We start from the raw sequence: 25,192 nt of genomic DNA on the forward strand, positions 1-25,192 counted from the left end.
TCTTTCACTCCTTATTTAATACATTTAAATTTTAAGAACTCTATATTTCAAGTATAGAAACATTGAGAACACAGAAAGGAAAAAAGTAAAATATAACCAACCTTTTTTTTCTATTTTATAAATAATTACATGATTGCAGTGCCTGGGTGAGCTCTCAATTTACTGGTTCTCCATAATTCACCTAGCCATTTCCTCATTGCTGAACATACAGTTTGTTCCCATGTTTTCTATTTTAAATAGCACTGATAGACCAGGAAATTATCAATATTTTAGAATATGCTTCCCAATTTGGAAAAAAATAGATCCAAAGGACATGAAATCTTTTAAGGCTTTTGATAAATTTTATCAAAAATATTGCCCAAATTAACATTTCCACCAATATGATATGAGTATCAGTTTGACCATAACCTCTGAACATCATCTTCACCTTGATTAGCCAATAAACAGATTCTTTTGGTTTCTCATCATATTACTCGCATCATGTGTCAATAAGCAGCAGTGATCTGAGCCAACTGAATTTTATAAGGATGATTAGAAGCCATTGCTTGACTCTCAAGTCTGTTCTGCTATCAGATAAAAATGCTGAAAGGGAACTGAGATGATTGAATGTTTTTATGATCAATGTCCCCTTTCCCCAAATTTAGATTACATTCACTCTATCACTGTCTATTGGGGAATGAAGCTGAAGTTACTGACTCTAATAAAAAAGGAGTAGGAGTCTATTTTATACTTCCATATTAAATACTGATAGATGGAGAAAAGCATTTTGGGGTCTAAATTATCTAGACCATTACTTTAACTTTACTCTCATTTTGACTTGCGATGAGTCAGTCTAGCTGTGAATAAATAGTACCTTCCCACTGCCTTTCTTTTATTGACAATAGTAGCCTAGCCTTGCTTTTGCTAAGACAGTGAAATATTCCCATATATCCTAAACATGAATAAAACATCTTTGATGAACCTAACTTACTTGCAACTCTCATTCAACAATAGCCTTATCAGCATTTCTTGTTGAAAACTGGTTTCAACTTTTATACTTACAGTTTTATAAGGACTAAAAGTTCAAAATGTAAAACTTTATATTTAAAAACTATAGAAGTACCCGATAATTTTTATCAATGGCTTGTATTTTCCAATTTAATTATCTACAATTTAGTTTTTGCTATCAATGCAAGACTTAGACACCTACCTAAGGAAGAGATCATACCGAATATCATCATTTGGGTTCCCTGATGGGGTTGTGTAGCAATAATCCATTAAGACATTCCATCTGCAGGAAGAGGCAAACATAATCTAGAATCACAACTCCTTTTAGGTACTAGTTACTAATCTAGGGCAAGTAAATATTGACAACTGTCTTACTGCATGAAACATAGTTTTTTATTAGTTATTTGCAGAAGATTCTTATTGATTAAGACATTCTCCTAAACTCAAAGGTGTTTTAAAATCTGTAATAAGTTGCCATCCTACATCAAATGGATGTGTGTACAAGGCAACTGAGTGGTCAAAGCCTGAGGAAACAAAACCCAAAAGTGAGCTGCATAGATGCTTCTAAATTCACTGTGAACAATGGTCATCTGTTTCTAGAAGTTACTGTCTCTAACAGATGACAAGAATATTATAATACCACATACATCAAAGGAGTTTGGTGTGTAACTCACACACATTACATTATGCCAGAATCAGTAGTGGTGGGAGTGGGAATATATATATATATATATATATATATATATATATATATATATATACTGTGTTATGTAAAAGAAAGCCATGAGGCAAAGACACAGCCTTCCTCCACAAGGCCAGACTGTGCCTACATTTATACATTACTTCATTCCTACTCTGGTGTTTTAAAAATTACTAATCCATGGGAATTGAATGCCAATAAAAGAAGACAGACAGAGAGAGAAGCTAACATAGAACCAAATTTCTAGAGTATTATAACCTCTTCAGGATACAAAGTTTAAGTAATAAAATGTGAGAAACCCAAAATAAGCCATTTACATATTAAATTTTTATAGGACAGGATTGGATTTTTAGCTTTTGAATTCTCTTTCAATTTTGATCATTATAAATTTTCTAAGTATCAGATGGAAATGGAATGATTTTTTTTTTGGTGGTTTTTCTTTACAGAGATGTTTCTGAGGATTGTTTTATACAAATTTGGTCTAGATTCTTGTGGAGAGAGTGCTTTGGTTTTTTAATAAACATTTTTTATTGAATAGTGACATACAAATAGAAAAGCACACAAATCATAAGTTTTCACAAAATGATAGCATCTGATTAATCATCTTTCAGGAGAAAAAAAAAAAAAAAAGAACATTCTGGCATCTCAGAAGATCTCCCTTGCCCTCTTCCAGTCACTACCCCTCCTTCTTTATAGGAAGACTTGCTATTTTCCAATTAATGACATAAAAATTAGTGTTAACCCTTAATCTTTGTAATTTGTTATTTCTGTTTATTAGCATGATTAAACATTGTGGCAACGACAGTGTTTTTGAAATTAAAAAGGAATGAGAGCTAACTTCATGGTTCATGAGGTTTTAGGCAACAAAAATGTTTTAACCAACAAGAGAGAAGAGTGTGAAAGTACCTGCCATCCAGATTAGTGGCTTGCACAGCTGCAAATACTTTGGTTTTTAAAGGCAATCCTATACTCGGGATAATTAACTGTTGACTGTAGGTTGAATCCTAATGATGAAAAAAAAAATAAACAATACATTATCGCCTTTCCAACAATAGCATATTTACCATTTAAAACAGTAATGTCATCAAAAAGGGGGCAAATCAATGTAAATCTAACAAACCAACTCCAAAAAGGACCTAGTTAATCTTCTAGTTCTTGTCAAAACTGTCCTAAACCATATCCAAGTAACAAATTATTTCCCATGCATAAATCTTTTTTCCCTATTTTACAATATCTGATGGTAAGTGAATTTAAATTATACTTAATTGTTAATAGTCAATGGTTAATATTTTGTTTCATATTCAATTGTCAATATTCAGTTTACTTAAACTAACATTCTATTTATTTAAAAAGTTTATTTAAATTACATCTACTTTAGTTTAAGCCCTTTGCCATGTGAGTTGAATGTCTATACGCTGGAAAGTATTTACCCAAAATCACTATTCTGGCAATTTCAAATTACAAAATTTAATAGAAAACCCAAAAAAGAGATCAACATGTTCTCCAAGTTGTCAAAATGCATGCCATAGAGTTGTAAACTGTCAAATCATTTAGTCTGGCGGTAAACTGTTTCCCCAAATTCAGTAACTCTGAAGATATTGCTATTTTGTAGCAAAAATAATACAGTAATAGTTTGTATGTTTAACTTTTTAAAAAGTTGCAATCATGTGGAATATTTCATTCCAAAATAAGCTTGATAAATGAGAGATGATATGCTGTACTTATTTCCTTTATTTCTGTGATAAATGATAATAGCTCCTCTAGCCATTTTAGATAGGTAGTATTTTTATTTAATTATCTTTCTGGCTCCCTGTAAGGACAGAAAAAGACATTTCCTTTTCTTTGTTGTGGCCTTCCACAATTTATGAAAAACACCTGGTAATTAAACCCCAAGATTGTTAGCTCTTCTGTTTATACTGTGGTACAAGATAAGTTACTCTCAAGGCTACATTCTTGCATCCCCCTCCTCCTTGCTGTTTCCACAACTCAAGGATAATTCACACCAAGGAGTCTCTATCTCTAGTTAGTAGAAAATTTCCCTTCTCTCCTAACCTTTAAATAAGCCTCTTAAATTATTTATAACTTTTTCTTTAAGCTTGTTTTACAGGCTTGGGAGAAATACTGAGATGACACCTCCCTAGAACATCTGCGGTACTATCTCCTAGAAAGCAAACAAATGGTAACTTTTCAAGATAACCCCTGGTATGTGCTCAACTTCAACAGAATCCCCCTTTCTTCCTTGTTACTAATAGCCACTGCCTAAAACAGTAGGCCAACCTCTCTTCCCTGCGCTGTATTGACTAGCAATGCTTGGCCCTTTCCTCTCCTGGAAAGTAAAATAAACTTTCTCTCTATATCTGTTCTTTCAGTTGTGAATTCTTTCACAACCCATGACAGTAGCCAAACCCTAAATCCTCCCTTTTTGAACTTTCAAGTAATTTTTCTCTAACTATGCAGCATTTTTCTCTTATACTTGCATCAATAATGTCCAGAAGAAACTTCTTTATAAGTACTATACTGCAAAATCATTTGCAAATAATGTGGTTTAACCATGAATCATCAGATTTTTCATCCTAAAATTGCTTCTAAAAGGTAGTTCTCTGACTATTTTGGATAGATGTATTTACTCTAGTCAGTACAATATTGTCTCTAAAATAAATTGCGTTTATTTTAGATTTTTTCTTCAACTTTTAAAACATTCATTATTTCAGATTTACTGTTTTTGTATCTGTTCAGAAGACAACTAATATTTAGGTATGATTTAAATTCACAGGTCAACCTCACTTTCTATTTTTGCAGAGGAGAAAATGATATATTTATATTGCACAGAAATAAGACCACAGTTCAACTGAAAGTCCCATATATGAAAATAGCATAGTCTATATAGTCATTACTTTTCATAAATAAATTTTTCTAAGTAATATTTACTGAATCCCAGAACACATAGAAATAAACAATTGCGCTGAATCCCAATTGGGTAAGCATAACTTTCCTCTCCAAATGACTAACTGGAGAATAAGAGTAGTAAGTATATAATGCAACTTTTCATCATTCCTAAAGGTTAGAAATAAGTGCCTTCACGTGAAATAGGAAGATAGAGATCTTCATGGTTTTAAAATACTATTTAATTTGAAGCGCTACAGTAAAATCACATTTGGGTAGCTGAATGTTAGTGTTTCCAACAAGTAATAAATATGATTTGGGATTAATTAGTGAAAGTATACTAAAACATTTTTCTATTACAAATTACTAGCTTTGTGATGCCTTATAACTTGGAAAAATATTGTTATGGTCCCATGTTTTGTTTTGTTTTGTTTTTAAGTAATTTAGAGCAGTGAAACTCTTGTGTAAAGGTGGACACATGTCATAGATATTTGTCAAAACCCACAGATTATAGAACATTAAGTAAATGTGAAAGTAAATGTAAACTATGGACTGCAGTTAATACTACATCAATATTGATTTATCAACTGTAACAAACATACTCAAAAATAATAGAAGTTGGCTGCAGACAGAGGAGATCTGTGGGAATTCTCTGTACTTTCAGGTCAATTTTTCTATAAAACTAAAACTGCTCTTAAAATAAAGTCTGTTAATAAAAATTTAAAAAAAAACAAGTTTGGGAAATGGTTGAACTCTATTAAATAATTAGTTATTAAATAACTTTTAAAATTCAATTTAATTTTTAATTCAACAATTAGTAATATTTTTATTTCAAACTGATTAAAAATGAGAAGTATTCTGGCACTACGTATTTCACTGATAGTCTGATATCCAACAATTCTTTACCTTTTACCATGGAATTAAAATCTTAAGGTTATCATTAAGTCATAGGCTTTTATTTAGCATTAATATTCTAAAAAACTCTTTTGAAAAATTATGCCTAGTTAGCAATGGTACTATTACATTATTTCTAATGCTAAAGGGAATATTTTAACAGTTTTCCTCAAATTATCATGTCTAAATTTTGATTTTCTGCTTTTCCAATGAGAAAATAGTTTAATTTCACAGAATATCCTATATAATAAAAGGCTAATATGAAAATTGCCAGCCAACTGCCCCTGGCCCTTTCCCCCCCGCCCTGATCAGGGTGGGCTGGCTGGACCCCACCGGTGCATGAATTTGTGCACCGGGCCTCTAGTTCTATATAATAAAAGGCTAATATGCAAATACACTGAATGGTGGAACAACTGAACACCAAACAACTGGTCGCTGTGATGTGTGCTGACCACCAGGGGGTTCGTGCAGAACATGGTAGATGTTGGCCGCAGCAGGATGGTGGAGCAGGTGAGCAGGGAGCACCAGACCAAGGCAGGGTGCCAGTTGCTGTTATTGGGGTGAGTCTCTGGTGGTTATGGAAAATTCTTTGCTCCTGCACACCGCAGTCCTGCCTGGCGCTCGCACCTGCAGCCCGCGCCAGCCCTCCTTACACCTGCTGCCAGTGCTGGAGCCACCACTCACACCTGCTGCTGGCACCTGGCACGAGCCCCAATCTCTCAGCACCATGAGTGGGTGCAAGCAGTGGCTGCTGGCCTCAAATGCCCCTCAGGGCTTCTCCACCTCCCCCTGCTCCTGAGGGGCGATTGGGGCTGGCTGCTGCTGCTCGCACTCCCTGATGGCACCAGCCCTGCTTGCACCCACTGCTGGCACTGGCCCCAAATGCTCCGTGCTGTCAGTGGGTGCGAGGGGGCCAGCACCGTCAATGCATGAGAGCAGCAGCAGAGGGAGTGGGGCTGCAGCCAGAGAGCGGACCAGGGGCCACAGCAGAAGGGGCTGGGCAGGGGAGCGGAGGATGGGCCGAGACTCGCCCCTGTGCCTACCACAGCATCACAGCCTTGCAGTCCACAGTTACTATCAAGGTGCATGAATTTGTGCACTGGGCCCCTAGTATGAATATCAAATACCATCTGGATATATTTTTCACTTTTTTTAAGATCAGAAATTATCATTCTTGTTTCACTCAATTATAGCAAATGATAGTGAATCCACACCAGTCATTTTGACTCAGGGAGCTTACACATACAAATCAACAAATAGAAACTTTTCAAATTAAGATATTGTTCACAATAATAATAAACATTTGGTCATATTGGGAATAGATATTGGCACATATTTCCTGAAATTATAGAACCAAGTAACTTGGCAGCTTCTTACATAAGAAAGTTTAGAAATGACAGAAAATCATACCAACAAAAGCAATCTTCATTCCAATAGATTTTAATTTGTTATTTAGAACTCTCTGTTGTCAGACTACAAACTTATAAACATGATTTTTAAAATGCCTTTGGAAAATGTCCTACTACAATATTTATAGCTCATTATATTCAAAGTATAAAGCACTGACTTTTAAATCAGTTGCGTGAATTATAACTCAGTGCCATGATGACATAAATAATAATGTAAAAATCAGATTCATAATTTACAGAAATGTTGGTTGATAAATTGAAAAATTGATATTTAAATCAGGCATTTAAAATGTATGAATAATTTTTTAATCAACATGAAAATATCATTTAAAGGATTAATGTTAGAGCTAAAAATAGAAACTCATGTACTTTTCATATTTTGCTGCCACTGTTGATATTTACATGATGAACATTTAGGTAATATTATGTAGTCAACCCAAATTATTTCAAATGTGACAGAATTGACATCAATCAAAATCCATGTTAAATATATTAACACATTCATAACCAAGCATGCCTTCAAGAGAAATGTCATTTGGATTTTTCCTATATTTTTAATACAAAATTATTATTCTTCAAATCTTGACCCTGACTGTGGCTACACACACACACACACACACACACACACACATAAATAAACATATACACTTAAAAGTAGAGAGACACTTAGAATAACTGTGCAGAACCACATTTATGAAATAAATTTAAGTCATTTATCAACTTTTAGGAAATAATAAATTTTTATTACACCTTTATCACCAAGATTTATGAAAAATGGTAGGAAAAATGGATAAATGTACCAAAGGATAACAAAGTTAATGTTGCTTTCAGTAGATTTTTATATAAAATCCATTTGCATAAATGGTTCCTCAGAACAGTGGGAGAGAAAATAACATCCTTCACCCGTCAACTTACGTTATAAAGGAGCAGGTTCAAAGTGCTGACAAATGTACCATTGTTCTCTCTCACAGAAATAGCAGCTGAGGACCTAAAATAGAGTTAGGGGAAAAAAAACCCAACATATTGATAGAATTTCAAACTAAAAGTTCTGGCTATACCTTAATGTTAGATTTAAGGCACTAAAATTCTTAAGTAGGCCTGTTATATTTTTAAGTATGGCCTGATTGGAGTGGGCATATGGTTTAAATCACTAGAGATAGATAATAAAAGAGCAAGAACAGCCAAAAGTAAAGACAAACTGTTCTTTATAATTTTTTTTTAATTTATAAAAGCATCTTTTCCCTCATTTTGCATTACCTATTTGAGACTTTTTGCAGTATTTGAATCTGATGTGCATATATTTTCATCAATTCTATTAGAAGTTTCATGAGATCAAGGATTTTGTTTTACTTTGTTCACTACTTGAACATGGCATGGTGCATATTATACACCAATAATATTTATTAAATAATTGAATGATGAGTGTCCATGCACAGTGGAGCTCAGGTATATGTTTAGTGTGGAGATAGAGTGTGGGCAGAGTAAGACCTGCTTTTCTCTACCCCTGTATCCATTAGACTCAAGGCCTTTCTTATCTTGTTTTCCATATTAAAAACTTCTTTTTGACTAAAATATTTAACATCATTGTGCCATTAAAATCAGCTATGAATGTTTTTTATCTGAAGCAAAATGTGTTCTTCACATTCCCTTGTAACTAAGATTAAACAACAACTATACCTTTGTGATAGCAAACCCTGGAATTGGAAAGGGAAAGTTTCTTATAGATCATCCCATTTTGTCAAAGATACTTCTATTTTGTAACTAAAGGCCCGGTGCACGAATTCACAATCCGGGACCCCTCAGGGGATGTCAGAGAGCTGGTTTTGGCCTGATCTCACAGGCCAGGCCAAGGAACACCACTGGTGCATGATCAGGGCTGGGGAGGGATGCAGGAGGTTGGCCAGCCAGGGAGGGACCACAGGAGGGCTCCAAGGCGTGTCCAGCTTGTCTCAGTCCTGATTAGCCAGACCCCAGCAGCACACTAATCTACTGGTTGGAGCATCTGCCCCCTGGTGGTCAGTGCATATCATAGCAAGCAGTTGAGTGGCCTTAGCATATCATTAGCATATTATGCTTTGATTGGTTGAACAGATGACAGGATGACCAGACACTTAGCATATTAGGCTTTTATCATATAAGATGTGGACATAACTGTCTTGGAATATGTGTTTTTGGAAAAATGAATGGATACATAACTATAAACAAAGGCTATGAACTCAGTCTATAGCTGGAGCTCTTTGGCTCTGGGCCATGCCACCTTTCTTTGCCAATCATCAGCATCTGGGCAGGTGATGCCTCAGATTTTGAGACAGCAGAATACAATGAGCATATGGCAGAGACTGAAGCCACACAAACCCAACAAGGTAATTACTGAATGTTCTACACACTAAAAATATGACAGGTCCTTCTGGACTGCACAAGCACCCAGAGTTCTTAGGTTCTTGGGCTATTTTGAAGGGTACAAGGAGAACCTGAGGCAGACACCTGATTAGTTTGAGGTTTAATTTGGAGGGAAATATATATAATCCTATATAATAAAGAGGTAATATGCAAATTAACCCTCATGCCCTTACAAGTTGGCTGCCTATGACCAGGCCAGCAGGGGGGTTGGTGATGGATGACCAAATTACTGAACAAGCAGGCTGCATGGGGCAACCAGGCCAGCAGGGGGGCCATGAGGGGTGACCAGGCCGGTGGGGGGGGGCAGTTGGGGGTGACCAGGCTGGCAGCGGGGGCAGTCAGAGGTGAGCAGACTGGCGAGGGGGGCAGTTAGAGGCAACCAGGCTGGTGGGGGGGGGGGAGGGTGCATTTGGGGGCAACCAGGCCAACAGGGGAGGCAGTAAGGGGTAACCAGGCTGGCAGGGGGGACAGTTAGGAGCGACCAGGTCGGCAGGAAGAGGGCAGTTGGGGGTGACCTGGCCAGCAGCAGGGAGCAAGTTAGGGGCAACCAGGCCAGCAGGGGGGCAGTGAGGGGCGATGAGACCAGCAGGGGGGTCAGTTAGGGGTGACCAGGCAGACAGGCAGGTGAACGATTAGGAGCCAGTGGTCCAGGACTGTGAGAGGGATGTCCGACTGCCAGTTTAGGCCTGATCCCCGAATTTCGTGCACCAGGCCTCTAGTAAGTATATAAACATATAATATATATTTTGACTCGAGCTTTTGATATGGACCATAACAATTTAGATAGATGATAGATAGATAAGACCTAATAGGGCTTAATAGGGTTTCCATTACATTAATTTGGCTACTCTCAACAAACAATGTTGTGCTAATGATTGTGCTAATAATTCATCTAAATAAATCCTTATAAATCTTTATAATTCCTTTAAGGATAAAAAATGACTCAAACATAAAGGCAATATGAGACACCAAGAATAAAATGGAACTTACGAAGCAAGCTGTGTATTATTAACCAGGTATTCCAATGGATAACTACAACTAAATTTGTAAAGAAGCCCAGGTAGATAGCTGATGATTGTTGGTGGATCTGGAGTATCAATGTATCCTGAAATATTTCCTATTTGTACTGAAGTTGTGTTTCCATAAGCACTGACTCCAGGAACTGTGGATACCTGTTGGGATGGTAAATAGCTATATATAAATCACAGCATTTCATACGTAAAATAAAACATTAGACCAGGTCATTCTTAGGGTCTCTTTCAACTATAACATATCATGATTGAAAATTAAACAAACATAATGCTATCCTGAAGTGATTATATGTGTCTGAACTAAATGAAACTTTATATTTACCACCAAAGACAGTTCATAAATAAAGAAGAGATTATACGTTCATAGTGCTATAACAAGTAATTGGAAATGTTGAAAATGTTCGTGATGATTCCAAACTCTGTGGCATGGTTTAAAAGATCCCGATTAATCTGATCTTGTTTTCCACTTTAGCTTCATGTCTCCTGGCTCCCACTCATGGTTAATAGTAAAGCCCCAGCCCCTTAGGCCCTTATTGCTCAGGGCTTTGTGCGGACTCCTCTGCCTCCTCTTTCCCCACTTCACCATGACGCATCCTAATCCTGCCCTGCATCTCATCTTCCCTAGGACACTTGACACCCCGCCCCCACCACAGCACATGCAATGCCTGTCTCCATCGTAGCAGTGGTCACAGTGCACGAGCAGCCTCCTCATTGGCAGGAGGCCATAGTAACATGCCCTTGTTCACCTTCGCATCTTCAGCATAGCACAGTGAGGCTGGCATCTTGGGGCCCCCAAGATAAATTCTAAAGAAAGAATGTAAGGTCACAAATGTTCTGAGTGTCGATCTTCTCAGCCAGTCTTCCTCTGTGGTACATACAGATTCTATCTCCTTCCAGGGCAATAGTTCATACATGGGTTTCAGGGGGATCATGAACTCCCAAAAGTATAGGCCATGTGTGTATTTTCCTGGGCCTGAGGAGCTTTCACTGTATTTTCCAATCCCACTAAAATTTAAGAACTGCCATACCATATTAAGAATAATCTTAATAAGGTAATGTTCTTGACCTTCCTAATACCATAGAGGAATGCAGCCTCTTTCACTATGTCAAATACCTATATGACACTCAATAAGTATTTTTAGCAGATATTATGGAGACCTGTAATACTTAATTTGGGGCAACAGAATAAACTTTAGGTATACATGAACCTAGGAGCACATGCAAAGCTAATGTGCTAATAATTCATGAACAGAGCCAGAATCATTATGAACACTTTGATTCAAATTCAAGTAATTACTAGTCTAGTTAATTTTTCCCGTGAAGGATTATCCTTGGAATAGATTCCAATGCTGGTGACATCAAAGACAAAAACAGAAAATAAGCAAATTTTTCTCTCTTCTCACCACTTATCTGACCCCTCGCTAAATATACCAGTTCCATCTGTGAAACACACACACACGTTTTGCCTGGAATTCCAACTGAATTGTTTTGTAGGCAGCAGGGCGAGACCAGTCCAGAGAAGAAAGCTTAGTGAAGGAAGGCCTTGAGGTGTGGTAGAGGGGAGAGAAATGGCTGCTGCTCTCCACATGAGCTTGCTCTCTCCACCAGGAAACAGACATGTAATAATCAACCTGCACCACTGCCCCTTAGGCCACTTCATAATCTCTCTGCACACAGCTCAGAGAGATGAATAAATGTTTTTAATAAAGAGTCAACAATACTCAAGCTGCAGGCTTGGGATGATCATGGGCACAATATTCTAACTGACCCCAGGGAAAAGATAAAGGACTCTCTTTTTCCTGTCGCCCTCTCTCACCAAGTCTTAGAAACTACCCTCAGAATACACAAGCCTCCCCTGTAATCCCAAACAATAATTTATGAAGAGGAAAAGCCAATTTCTCTTTCTTCACTAGGCTAAGTGACCTTGCTCATCATAGTTCATTTTTGTCTTTGCTAGGATTTATCAATAATATTTTATTTAAATAAGCAAAATGAAAAAAAAAAAAACAGTACAAAATGAATCTCAGTGTAACTCTCCCCAGATCATAACATTTTTACTTCAATTAATTTTAATTCCAGGAGAATCAATGGTTTATTCAATTCTATTTTTGGTATTCAGTGCATGAATAAGTAAAGGGATAGCATAGACTCATACTAGTAGTTCTTATTCTGGGGGGAGATATTTGAAGTGATGTTTTGATATTCTCAATGACTAGAAAGAGTGCAACTGGGATTTCATGGGTAAGATTGGGAATGATAGGCATTATGAAATTCAAAGGACAGTCCCAAACAATGAAGAATTTCACACTGGATATGCTGACAGCCCTCTTTTACAAAACATTGGTGTGAATTATTCAATGTCAAACAAAAAAACTTAGACAATTCTAAAAATTCCCTTCTATCCTTCATCTTTCTTTCTGAATGAGGTCACTAAGAAGCAATAGGCCAAGGGATTTATTGCCAAATTCACTGGAACAAATAATTTCTGAATGATAAGAAGCTTCCATAAAAAGCAAGAGGAATGTAGCTAATGACAAACTGGAGAGAAATATTCATCAATGTCACTCACACAAAATAATGTTGCTAAGAGTAGCACAGCCCATCTCCGGCCCACAACTGCCCGGCTACAATAAAGAAAACCATTTTTGAAAAATAAAATTGTATGTTTGGCATCAGATGTCTCAAGCAGGCAAAGGAAAGTGATTTGTTCAGTTTTATTGGAATTTTCTCTTGAAAGATAGATTGAACTTCTGGTTATTTCATGGAATGGGATTTTTTTTTTCAGTTATGACCTCAAACCTAGAAGACTATTTTACACGAATCTTACCACTAAGTTATTGCCACAGCCCTCCAAGGTGCTGAGATTGATGATGAAAATAACCACAGCAGGAAAGGTGTTGTTATTGATGAACCCCCTGCAGTGGGAATCCCCATGCCTTCCGTTCAGGGCAAGATCTGTTTCAGCATAACCGGAGAAAAGTACTGTGCAAAAATTAATCTTCATTGTAATGGCCTGCACCCCACAGTAGACACTGATGTCTCTTTCAGCTGAAATAAAAATACATAAAAAAACAAATATAAGTCATAAAAGCACAGTAGAGGATACAAGAATGACTTTAACATTCCCTGATGTATTTATTTGCCCTCTCAATCTGTTTAACTCATTCCTGTATTTGAATACACCATAATCCAATGGGAAAGGTATAGAAGAAAAGCAGCCAGGAAAAACAATCTTTGTTTTAGTTATTCAGGGAGCGATGTGTAAGTATAGAGATTAGTTCATCTCTGCTTCCCTCATAGAATATGTGCATTAAATGTTGGTTGAGTGATATCAAATGATTAGAGAATTTAGTAGAAAAAAAAAATCAGGTTACTGAGGAAATCCAGAACTAAAGTGACTGAATTATTCAGATCTCCTGTCTAGAATAGTGAGGCTCACCACATGATGCATGTTCCCATCATAAGGAAGAAACAGTTAAAATCCATCCTAAACCAAAATTGTTGAGCACTTTGATATGTTGTAACCTATGTTATCCAGGATGTAGAAACAAAAGCCATCCATTAGAATTCCATTTTGTTTTACCTATATTAAATCCCAATAGAGAAATAAAATGAAAAAATAGTGTTCTGATATAGCAAAGAAATGCATAGCCTAGTCAAAGAAAAGTTCGCCAATCACTATGCCTCAATAAAAGAAACTAGGTATGGAAATGTTAAACACAATTTGCAGTTTTCCATGACTGTGGGTTAGCAGTGATGAGATCCATTCTAGTTTTGTAGAGGTACACACACACACACACACACACACACACACACACACACACACGCTTTTCATATCTCTAGTTATTTTTCTACTTGTAATGAAGAAAATATATGTAGAAAATGAAGAGAGGTTTCCTGCAAGGTAATTTGCCAGAAGCAAAGGCAATTACTTTTATTGGTTTTGGTAACTGTTAAAAGTTGAATTGTGCCCTCCATCCAGAAAAAAAAAAAAAAAAAGGTACAAGGATGCCCTAAACCCTAGTACCTCAGATTGTGACCTTGTTTTGAAAGGGGGTTATTCAGATATAAGTAGTTTAGCTAAGGTATTACTGGAGTAGGGGGATCTCTAATCCAATATGATTGGTGTCCTAAGGAATGCCATGTGAAGAGATAGAAATACAGAGGGAACATCATGTGAAGACAGAGAATTGGCTTCCATAAGCCAATGTGCCAAAGATTGTCAACAAACCACCACCAGAAGCTAGGAAGAGGAAAGGAAGGATTATATTCAGAGTCTCAGAGGAAGAAAAGCTCTGCTGACACCTTGATTTTGGACTTCTGGCTTCCAGAATTGTGAGACAATACACTTCCAATGTATTAATGACCCCACTTGTGGCATTTCATTATGGCAGCTCTAGGTAATTAATGCAGTAACCTTGCCACTTTTTAACACTCTATTTTATACTTTGATAAAGAATCCAAAGCATGCATCAAGTTTTCAGACTGTGAACACAAACAAAATCAGAATAGGCTCTGTGGAGAAATGCAATTGATTGTTCAAAAAAAGAAAACAAGTAAGTTAAAAATATTTTTGTTAAATGATAGGATGTTCACCTAAGAAAAAGGTAAATGTTATTCAGGGATTTTTTGGCATAGAATTAATTTCCTTAAATACTTCAATTCTAATATAAGGGTAAAGGTGTTCAATGGCATATTTCTTTGCTGGCAATGTGAATCATATTTTGAGCATCTGAATAAGTCAATATGGAAACTCCTAGGTTTGATAATAATTTTAAACTCTTTACAAAACAAAGAAAATCTTATTTTCGTGTCCAAAAGGCAATATTCAGCTAGTTATTATGGAAAATTCCAAGCAATAGTCCCCTTGTAGGTAGAAAAGGAAAATGAATTCATTATGAAGTACACTTTATTAACATAGAAAAAATAATTACAACTCTCAGTTGAGACAGCATCTCTATTAGCCTTCAGCAACATTAACTGTTTAAATGCCAACATGGCTTTTAAATGATGCTCTTTACTAAAGAATAGATTAATTATAACAAAGGTTTAGTGAATGCCTACTAACTTCAAAATGTATCTTCAATCTATTGACTTTTCTCCATCCTTGGGATATTCCTTGGCCCTTGCTACCATTACCTTACCCCCTGGAATATTACATCAACTCACTATCTGGTCCCTTTATTTCCACTCTTAACTCCTCTCATTAACACAGCCATTAATACATGAATCCAATCATCTCATCTCTTTGTTCAGATCTTCCATAGCTTACTCACTTAGGTCAAAACTTCACATCTTGAACCTGGTTCTCAAGCCTCTCCGTGATCTTATGCTCTGCCACCCACCTGCCTCTGCATTCCCCTCTCTTTACTATTCCCCTTGCTCCCTACACTTGTTTCACTGAACTTCTCTCAATTATTTAAAAGCATTACTAAGAGTGATAGAAGCCAGAATAGTGGTTACCTCCTGTAGTGGAGCTGCCTAGAATAGAAGACACAAGAAAAAATTTAAGGGGTGATGCAAATGTTCTCTATCTTAACCTGGGTAGTGATTTCATGAGCACATGTTCATGTTAAAATTTCAAGATGTGCCCTGAGAACTGTATGGTATTGTATGTGAAGTATTCCTTGATTACCTACATCAAGCCTTTTTAAAGCCCTAATACAGGTTTCATACACAAGGTCTTCTGTATGTGTTCTCTCCTTTGCTTGGGATTCTCCTCCTACCCCCAGCCTTTGTCTGAGAAACTCCTATTCTTTCTTCAGGTCTCAGATTTCATTGTCTTTTTCCCAAAGACATCCATGATTTCCAGTCTAATTTATTCCACTCTGTTGTAAGCTGTTATATTGCCTTAGAATCATATATGCATCGTATGTTTGTCTTTTCATTAAACTGAAAGTCCTGAAAAGCAGGAAACTATGATATTCATCAATGTACTCCAATTAGTGTTCAATGTATTAATTAATCAATTACACACAGTGCTGGAGCCACAGACTGCACTAAGGACTTACAAAGCAGTGGCCCTTGTTGTCAAGTGGATCACAGTCCATAAGGGGAGTATCCAAAGGATTGGGCAGAGAGGTGGTGGCGGGGGTCAGGGGGTAGAAAGTGAGCTTCACCCAGATCCACTAGTTAGAAGCCGCCTCCTAGAGAAGATGGCATTGAGCTGAATGTTGACATATCAATAGGAGTTAGCTGCACAGAGTGAAAAATGTATAACATGGAGGGGACAGTGTAAATAATGACACAAGTGTTTAACATGCTCTGGTTGGGAGCTGGAGAGTTCAGTTTTCATTAGGATTTAAAATGCAAAGGAAGAAATGGCAGGGAATGAGAACAAGTGGCAAGCCTGCAGGCAAGATCACCAGAAACATTTATGTAGAAAACGGACTCTGTAAAATAACACAATGTCTACCTGAATGTCCCATCAAATTCTCATCTACTGGAGGGTTCACTAAAAACCCTTTATGCCCAGGGAAATAGAGAGCAAGCATCATTGCATTATTTGGCATGTCATAAATGCATCGAAGTGAATACATATCATTAAATGTTACAAAAGAGAAATAGCATTCTTCTTAGCTTAAACCAACTGAAGACTTGAGCTTTGTCACCTTTGCTTCAGAGGAATTCATTGATGTTTACAATAGCTTTACAAATGGCGGTGATTACTTTGTCCAGATGTAGAGCTCCCTTCTCTTTTCTGCTTTGTCACTGAAGAGGTGTAGCCCTTGCAATGGAACTGAATTTGCTACAGGCTGATCCCACATGGAGATATGACAACAAACTGAAGGCTTTTTGCAGTGTAAGAAAAGAGATCTGTTCAAATCCATCCTAACCCAGTTTTCTAAAGACTTTTCGCTGCCTCTCCCAAGAAACACTTTTTTTTTTCTGATTGTAGATACTAAAGACATCCATTCAGCACAATTTGTCCATTTGTGAGGCTCTGGGTAGAGGGGAGTTACTTCAAGTCGCCAATGAGCAATTTCTGACAAAGGCAAATAATTATTTTTGAGATACTGCAGAACAGTCTCTCTCAATAATTACATTTTTAAACCTTCTTATTGTTTAATCCCTGGCCTGAATTGTGACATCCCTTGGGACAATACTTGAATATTAAACAACCCAATATTAAACAACAACAACAACAAAATCAATGAATAAATGCCTTTAGATGTTGAATTTTTAGTGTTTTGTGTTTAAAGATACCAAATATGTCTTCAATGGCAGTCCTGCTTACAGAATTTATGTGCCATTATGTTGCCAAAATGGCATTTCTTCCCTTGATATTTTATCCAAGCCAACCTTTTCATAGAAATTTTAAAAATACAGTATTTAATTGAATTCAGGTTAAAGAAATGTTCTGCACTCCTCTCACCTATGAATCAGGCAATGTATTTGTCTCAGATTATCTAAAATTATTACATTTTAAATATACTGTCACACTGTCAACCATCTACCTATGTATAAAAAGGTGTTCTGATTAGGGGTTCATGGAATATGGTTGCCATGTAAATGGGAGTTAAGAGGGTATGGATCCAATTTTTTGAGGAAAAAGAGGGGACATCTATAATACTCTCAACAATAAAGATTTTTTAAAATATCACTCTACTTCTTTATCCACAATAAAGTTCCATTCCTAGAACACCTAATTATACTTTTCCTTTTAGACATAATCACTGACAATATATTTGCAGCATATCATTCACATATCTAATAAGTATATCTGACTTTGTTTTTTATTCCTCAACAATTGCATATTCAACTGGCTTAAAACTAATAGCATCTGAGTGAGGCTAAGTATTCCTAGCTGGTGATAGACTGAATGACTTTCAACTCATGTCAATACTTTTAAGTTTGAGAACATTTCCTTTCACTAGTGTCAGAATATTTATTTTAACATTTTTTTATTATTACCTGGAATAATAAGAGTGCAGATCATTGTAATTATTCAAATAATTTACACACACATATTCTGCAATACAAACAAACATGGTAACACCCCCAAATTTGGCCGTCGGCTTCTAGTTAGCACTGCAGTGCAGTGGCTCAAAATGTTCCTTCACCAATTATATAAAAATGTCAAAATCTGTATAAAAATCAATCTTGGGGGTCAATGCATAATATTAAAAAAAGGATGGGCTGCACAGGAAGAGGAGTTGAAAACACAAAATCAGTGCCACCCCTTTAATTAAGTTCTACTTATTTCAAGATCTAAACTACATGCTACTTCATGCCAACAACAAATTCAAGCAATATGTACTGTTTACATATTATATATCAGTCTCTGTGATGGACTCTGAAGATAAAGACATTAACAAGGGTCCTTTACTGCACAAAGCTTATGGTTGTGTAAAGGAGATAGAAGAAAGCCAGATGATTATAATGCAGCCTGATAATGATACAATAGAGGCCTGTATACCATGTTATATACAATCATGTTTGGTAGAACAGAGGCATCTGGAAAGAATTGTTGGGGAAAAAATAAAATAGTTCTAACTGGCTAAATTTTATAAAAAGTTGAATAAATGATGGCATTAAGAAAAAGGGATGTCAAAATGATACTCAGGTTTCTAGCTTTCATGACTGAGTGGATTATTTCCTGAAGTAAGGAATACAGGAAGGAAAAAGATAAGCTCAGTTTTTGAGATGTTGGAGTACATATGGGACATTCAAGCAGAAATATACCACAGGTAGTAGGAAATATGAGTCTAATATTTGGATAATAGAACAGAGTAAAAAATATAAAATTAAGAATCACCAAATACTCAAGATGTCAATAATAAGCAATAACAATCGATGAACTGCCCAAGAGAGCACTTAGATAAGAAGAGAAATAGGCTGAGAACAAAAAAATTGTATCTACACTGTCCTTTAATGTGACTTTCCCTCATTTCCCTGATGGAACATAATGATTCTCCATATCACTTTAGCTGTGAGTCTACTATATTGCTTATATTATATCTAGGAATGAATATTTACTTTCTCGCTAAGTTATGAACTCATTGAAAGCTCCGAGTTTCCCCAGAGTGCCTAAGAAATACCCAGCAAATGTTTATTAAAATATACGTGATTCAATTCTTTCACAAACAGCATGCATGCTTTCTGACTTTTTAATATTAAGTCCTAAGATTCACAGACAAAAAATGTGCACAATTAATAGGGATTTGTCTGGACTGTCCATCTATAACTCATATTTCCTATCTCTATGCTGCCAACTGCCTGAGATGATTCCTGTTTTCAGGGGTTTAGATGAAAATTCAAATCCTTAGTGTCAGGTACATTCTGACTTCTAATTAAGAAAATTCAACCCATTAAATAATATGAATATAATGGATTTTAATTATTTGTTTAATTACTTAACCTTTTTAAAATGCATTAGTCTTAGAGACTAATTATCTTCCCTCATTATTAATGAGTTTTTTTTAATCATTTCCCCTTAATAGTGATAGTTTTGTTAATCCATATTGTCATTAGTAGCAAGCAAGTGCATGACAGCCTCTGAGACTGACGTGAGTACCGTGGCTATATTGTAACCCAGAGCTAACAAATCATTATGAGTACCGTGCCTAACTGGCACTTTTTTATATGTTACTGTGCATATGTATGACTAGAGTCTTATTAAAATGCAGATTCTGGCCCTAACCGGTTTGGCTCAGTGGATAGAGCGTCGGCCTGCAGATTGAAAGGTCCCAGGTTCGATTCCGGTCAAGGGCATGTACCTTGCTTGCAGGCACATCCCCAGTAGGAGGTGTGTAGGAGGCAGCTGATAGATGTTTATCTCTCATCAATGTTTCTAACTCTCTATCCCTCTCCCTTCCTCTCTGTAAAAAAAATCAATAAAATATACTTTTAAAAAAATAAAATAAAATAAAATGCAGATTCTGATTCAGTAGATCTGTGTGGGGCCTGATTGGTGCATTCTTCACAGGCTCCCAGGTAAGGCCAAAGTATCGTCTATTATTTAACCAGTTAAGTTCCTTAATCACAACTATATATTTTGACTAAGCAGAAGCTAACCCTTAGGTAGATTCTGTCTAGTGGGATTAAATACTCCCACCAAATACCTATTTTCTATTATAAAACTGTATGACTCACATGCTTATAAGGGAGAAATTTATATGTATAAGGGACAGGAGAGAGACAAGAGAGAATGAGTCTTGAAGCAGATGGATGTGTTTCACCTGAATTTCTTCCTTGTCTGAGGAACTAGCTGATTTGAACCTCAGTGAATAAAGATTCATGAAAAATGTTGTGAGACTTAGCCCAAATAAGTCCATTCTAGTGCTCAAGTGGCAATGTATGAAACAAAACTGGGAATAGGATTTGTCTTCTCCTACCCCCACCTCTATTCCATTCAACAAAGCATAGCAGTTTAATAACGGAAGGAAGGAGATAGTCCATTTCAAAGGGCAGCCATGCCCAGGGAACTCTCTGGAACTATGGTCAGAGACATGGGGGAAGGGTAGGTGAGTCTATTGGGAGGCTCTGTGCAGATCAGATGCAGGTATCCGCATACATATGACTGCACCTGTATCCGTAGTTCATAGTAGCATTGGTTTAAAATTGACAGTATGAACCAAAATCTCCCCAATCTAATAGGAGGAGCCTTTTGTATGCTGGAGCGAATCACTTTGTATTGCCATAGAAACCTCACCTGGAAACGATTTACTTCCTGGTAGACATCCCAAAACTAATGTATACCATTTAAGCAGATTAAAGAGTAATTTATATACCATTTCTGTTTCTATTGCTGTAAGAGGAGAGCAGCAATATTTGGCATTGCATAAACAAAACTGCTTAGAGAACAGATGCTATGTATGCTGCTTTAACTCATTTTTTAAAGTTACTATTCCTCTTAAGTTTTTATACAATATTGAGGTTTTGTTGCTAAAAGAGCAAGACGTCCTGAAGGGGTATTGATATTTCATCTACATGAAATGCCAGCAGCTGATGAAGAATTTAAAGTGGATTAGAAATTCAGGTTTCCTCTCTATATTGAACAGGTTTCTTGCCATCTCAGTTTCTCACATCTGTTTCTTGTTAGCAAATGCAAGCTGTTGTTTCCAGTGCTGTAGGAACAATGAGGCAAACTGTGCACATGTATACCCACACTGGCTTCCCCAAACTGGAGGAGTTTCGTCATCTTTTTCAGGAAGAAAAAAAAAAATAGGTTTTGCTTCTACAAGCAGAGTAAGTGAAAAATTCATCCAATAAAGAACTTTGTTATTAAAGTAAAGAAGGGTAGGGACCGAATTATTCAATCACTGAACTTGCTGACTAATTGCTCCTCTCTCCACTGCACTTTATCACTGTAGATGAATCAGGATGTGATCAGCAATCGCTGCCTGGATCAGATCTTCTGCCCCATCGGGTGCAGTAATTGCACTCACAGGTGCACAGTGGAAGCAGGCAACCTCTTCACAACCTAAGAGACCAAACACCACTACGGAGGAAGAAGGCAGGAGACCTGCTCTTTCTTATCTACACAGAGGTCCAGAACATATTCCCTGGGGTAATTATTCCAGTATTTGCTCCTACTTTGTTTTTGGGTACAGAACACTGCAAAGGTTAAGCAAAGCCTAACACAAAACCAGACAGTTCATTTTGCTTGACCCACCCATGAATTATATTGATTAAATAGGTGATTCTCTCTTTTATTTCCTGTGGAACACTAGTGTTCATTTAAATGTTTGTTTCCTTGTGATGAGAGCTTTTAGATTTCACTTAGCTATCATTACTATGTTGTACATTACATCCCGAGTACTTATTTATTATGTAACTGGGAGTTTGTACTTTTTAATCACCCTTCATCCAATTCTCTCACCCTCCACTCCCACCACAAATCTAGTGTCTTTTTATGTGTTTTTTAAAGATTCCACACATAAGTGAGATCATATAGTATTTGTCTGTTTGTTTTTCTCTGTCTGACTTATTTCACTTAGCACAATGCCCTCAAGTTCATCTATGTTGTCACAAATGTCAGGATTTTCTTCTTTTTTATAGCTGAATAGTATTCCATTGTATGTATGTATGTATGTATGTATGTATATATAGATATAGATAGATAGATGATAGATATAGATATAGATATAGATAGATATAGATATAGATGATATAGATATAGATAGATATCACAACTTCTTTATCCATTCATCTGTTGATGCACACTTAGGTTTTTCTATGTTTTGATTATTTTAAATAATGCTGCAATAAACATGAGGGTGCAGATATCTCTTTTACATAGTGATTTTGTTTCCTTCAAATATTCACCCAGAAGAAGAATTGCTACATAATATGGTGGTTCTATTTTTTAATTTTTTAAAAAACCTCCATACTGTTTTCCATAGCAGCTATACCAACTTTCTTTACATCCTTATTGGCATTTACTAACTCTTGTCTTTTTTATGATAGCCATACTAACAAGTATAAAATGATATCTCATTGTGGTTTTGACTTGCATTTCCCCAGTGATTAGTGATGTTCAATAATTTTCACATACCTATTCAGGAGCCCATCTTTAATTGGATTATTTGGTTGTTTGTATACATCATTGTTTAAACTTAGTATTTAAAATTCATGTTTAGGCATCATTGTTTGATTGAAAAAGTCCTAGTTTTTAGTTTTGAATTTTTTATTTGTCAATTGCTAACTTGGCAGCATTAGACAAATTCTATTCTTCAATTTTCTCATCATAAAATAAGGATTAAAAAAATTTTTTGCTCCTAGCCGACATGACTCAGTGGTTGAGCATCGATCTATGAACCAGGAGATCACTGTTCAATCCCAGGTCAGGGTATATGCCCAGTTGGTGGGCTTGATTCCCAGTAGGGGGCATGCAGGAGATAGCCAATCAATGATTCTTTCTCATCATTGATGTTTCTATCTCTTTCTCCCTCTTCCTTTCTCTCTGAAATAAAAATAAATAAATATATATATATATTTTTTAAATGGTTTTACTTTCCTGACATTCCCTCAATTTCAAATGCATAAAAGAAACTGCAAAACTATTATTTTCTAAAGCATTTGAGATCTTGCTCCCTGGCATATGTTATTAGTTTTCCTCAAAAAAACATTAAAAATTCTCAAAAAATGGTGTTGTATGCTTGTTTTAAAAAATAAAAGAGAGTGTTCCTTTTTCTCCACGTCCTCTCCAGCACTTGTCATTTGTTGATTTGTTGATGATAGCCAGTCTTACAGGTGTGAGATGGTACCTCATTGTTGTTTTGATTTGCATCTCTCGGATGATTAGTGACTTTGGGCATGTTTTCATATGTCTGTTGGCTTTCTGAATGTCCTCTTTTGAAAGGTGTCTATTTAGGTCCTTTGCCCATTTTTTGATTGGATTGTTTATCTTCCTTTTGTTAGGTTGTATGAGTTCCCTATAAATTTTGGCGATTAGATCCTTATCAGATATGACATTGGCAAATATGTTTTCCCACACAGTGGGTTTTCTTGTTGTTTTGTTGATGGTTTCTTTTGCTGTGCAGAAGCTTTTTATTTTGATGTAGTCCCATTTGTTCATTTTCTCTTTAGTTTCAAGTGCCCTAGGAGCTGTATCAGTGAAGAAATTGCTTCGGCATATGTCTGAGATTTTGTTGCCTTTGGATTCTTCTAGAATTTTTATGGTTTCCCGTCGTACATTTAAGTCCTTTATCCATTTTGAGTTTATTTTTGTGTATGGTGTAAGTTAGCAGCCACTATGGAAGACAGTATGGAGTTTCCTCAAAAAACTAAAAATGGAACTCCCATTTGACCCTGTGATCCCACTTCTAGGAATATATCCCAAGAAACCAGAAACACCAATCAGTAGGGATATATGCACCCATATGTTCATAGCAGCACAATTCACCATAGCTAAGATCTGGAAACAGCCTAAGTGCCCATCAGTAGATGAATGGATTAGAAAACTGTGGTACATCTACACGATGGAATACTATGCTGCTGTCAAAAAGAAGGAACTCTTACCATTTGCAATGGCATGGATGGAACTGGAGAGCATTATACTAAGTGAAATAAGCCAGTCAATAAAGGAAAAATACCACATGATCTCACTCATTCATGGATAATAGAGACCATTATAAACTTTTGAACAATAATAGATACAGAGGCAGAGCTGCCTCAAACAGATTGTCAAACTGCAGCGGGAAGGCTGGGGAGGGTTGGGGGGCAGGAGGGAGGGGGTAAGAGATCAATCAAAGGACTTGTATGCATGCATATAAGCATAAACAATGGACATAAGACACTGTGGGGTAGGGGAGGCCAGGGGATTATCAAGGGTGGGGGGAAAAAAAAGGACACATATGTAATAACCTTTGTAATACTTTAAGCAATAAAAAAATAAAAAAAAATAAAAGAGAGAATTATGTAATGTGCCTAGTATTCAATATATTTTCTTCCTTATTAATGATAGGTTATGTAACACTGATATACATTCAGTTTGCCATAACTGGTTAGTCACCATAAAACAGTGTCAGGCCACAAAGTTTATGATGCCATAAACTTAATCTCTCCTTGGTTGTGCCTTTATCATTAAAGACTTCTTTAGAAATCTGAAAGTCTAGATTAACCCTTATAAACTGTCATCTTCCCTGCAAAAGGAGCTAGTTCCCATCAGTAACAGAGGTCAAATGCAATTATCTATGTATTTCACTATGGTCAAATAATTCCTTGGAACCCTCAAATCAACTGTGGTTTGAATTTTATTCTGGGAAGAGCACAACTATAATGTTATTTGGGCATATCTCTATTCCCTGCTATTGACTTAGAAAGCCAATAGTTAACCACCTTAAAATTAAATGTTATCCCTTTAAATTGGAAATGAATTAGACCATGGTATTTCCCTTGGCCCAAGGATAAAATGCCATGGAAATTAAAGAAAATAGTTCTAA

At 36.4% G+C, this 25,192-nt stretch overlaps 1 protein-coding gene across 1 annotated transcript in view; it reads right to left on the reverse strand.

The window, feature by feature from the left end:
* Positions 1-25,192, reverse strand: part of ZPLD1 (zona pellucida like domain containing 1) — a gene marked incomplete at its 3' end in the record, with an annotated part of 41,927 nt that overhangs the window by 12,032 nt on the left and 4,703 nt on the right. The window contains exons 2-6 of the mRNA XM_081088246.1: positions 13,132-13,352; positions 10,264-10,445; positions 7,789-7,861; positions 2,594-2,691; positions 1,190-1,270 (exon numbers count right to left, since the gene is read on the reverse strand). Of these exons, the coding sequence (XP_080944372.1) occupies positions 1,190-1,270; positions 2,594-2,691; positions 7,789-7,861; positions 10,264-10,445; positions 13,132-13,352 (655 nt within the window). The remainder of the gene's footprint in view (positions 1-1,189; positions 1,271-2,593; positions 2,692-7,788; positions 7,862-10,263; positions 10,446-13,131; positions 13,353-25,192) is intronic.

The sequence above is a fragment of the Myotis nattereri genome (assembly GCF_964212035.1).
Source record: "Myotis nattereri genome assembly, chromosome: 3".
Lineage (NCBI taxonomy): Eukaryota > Metazoa > Chordata > Mammalia > Chiroptera > Vespertilionidae > Myotis > Myotis nattereri.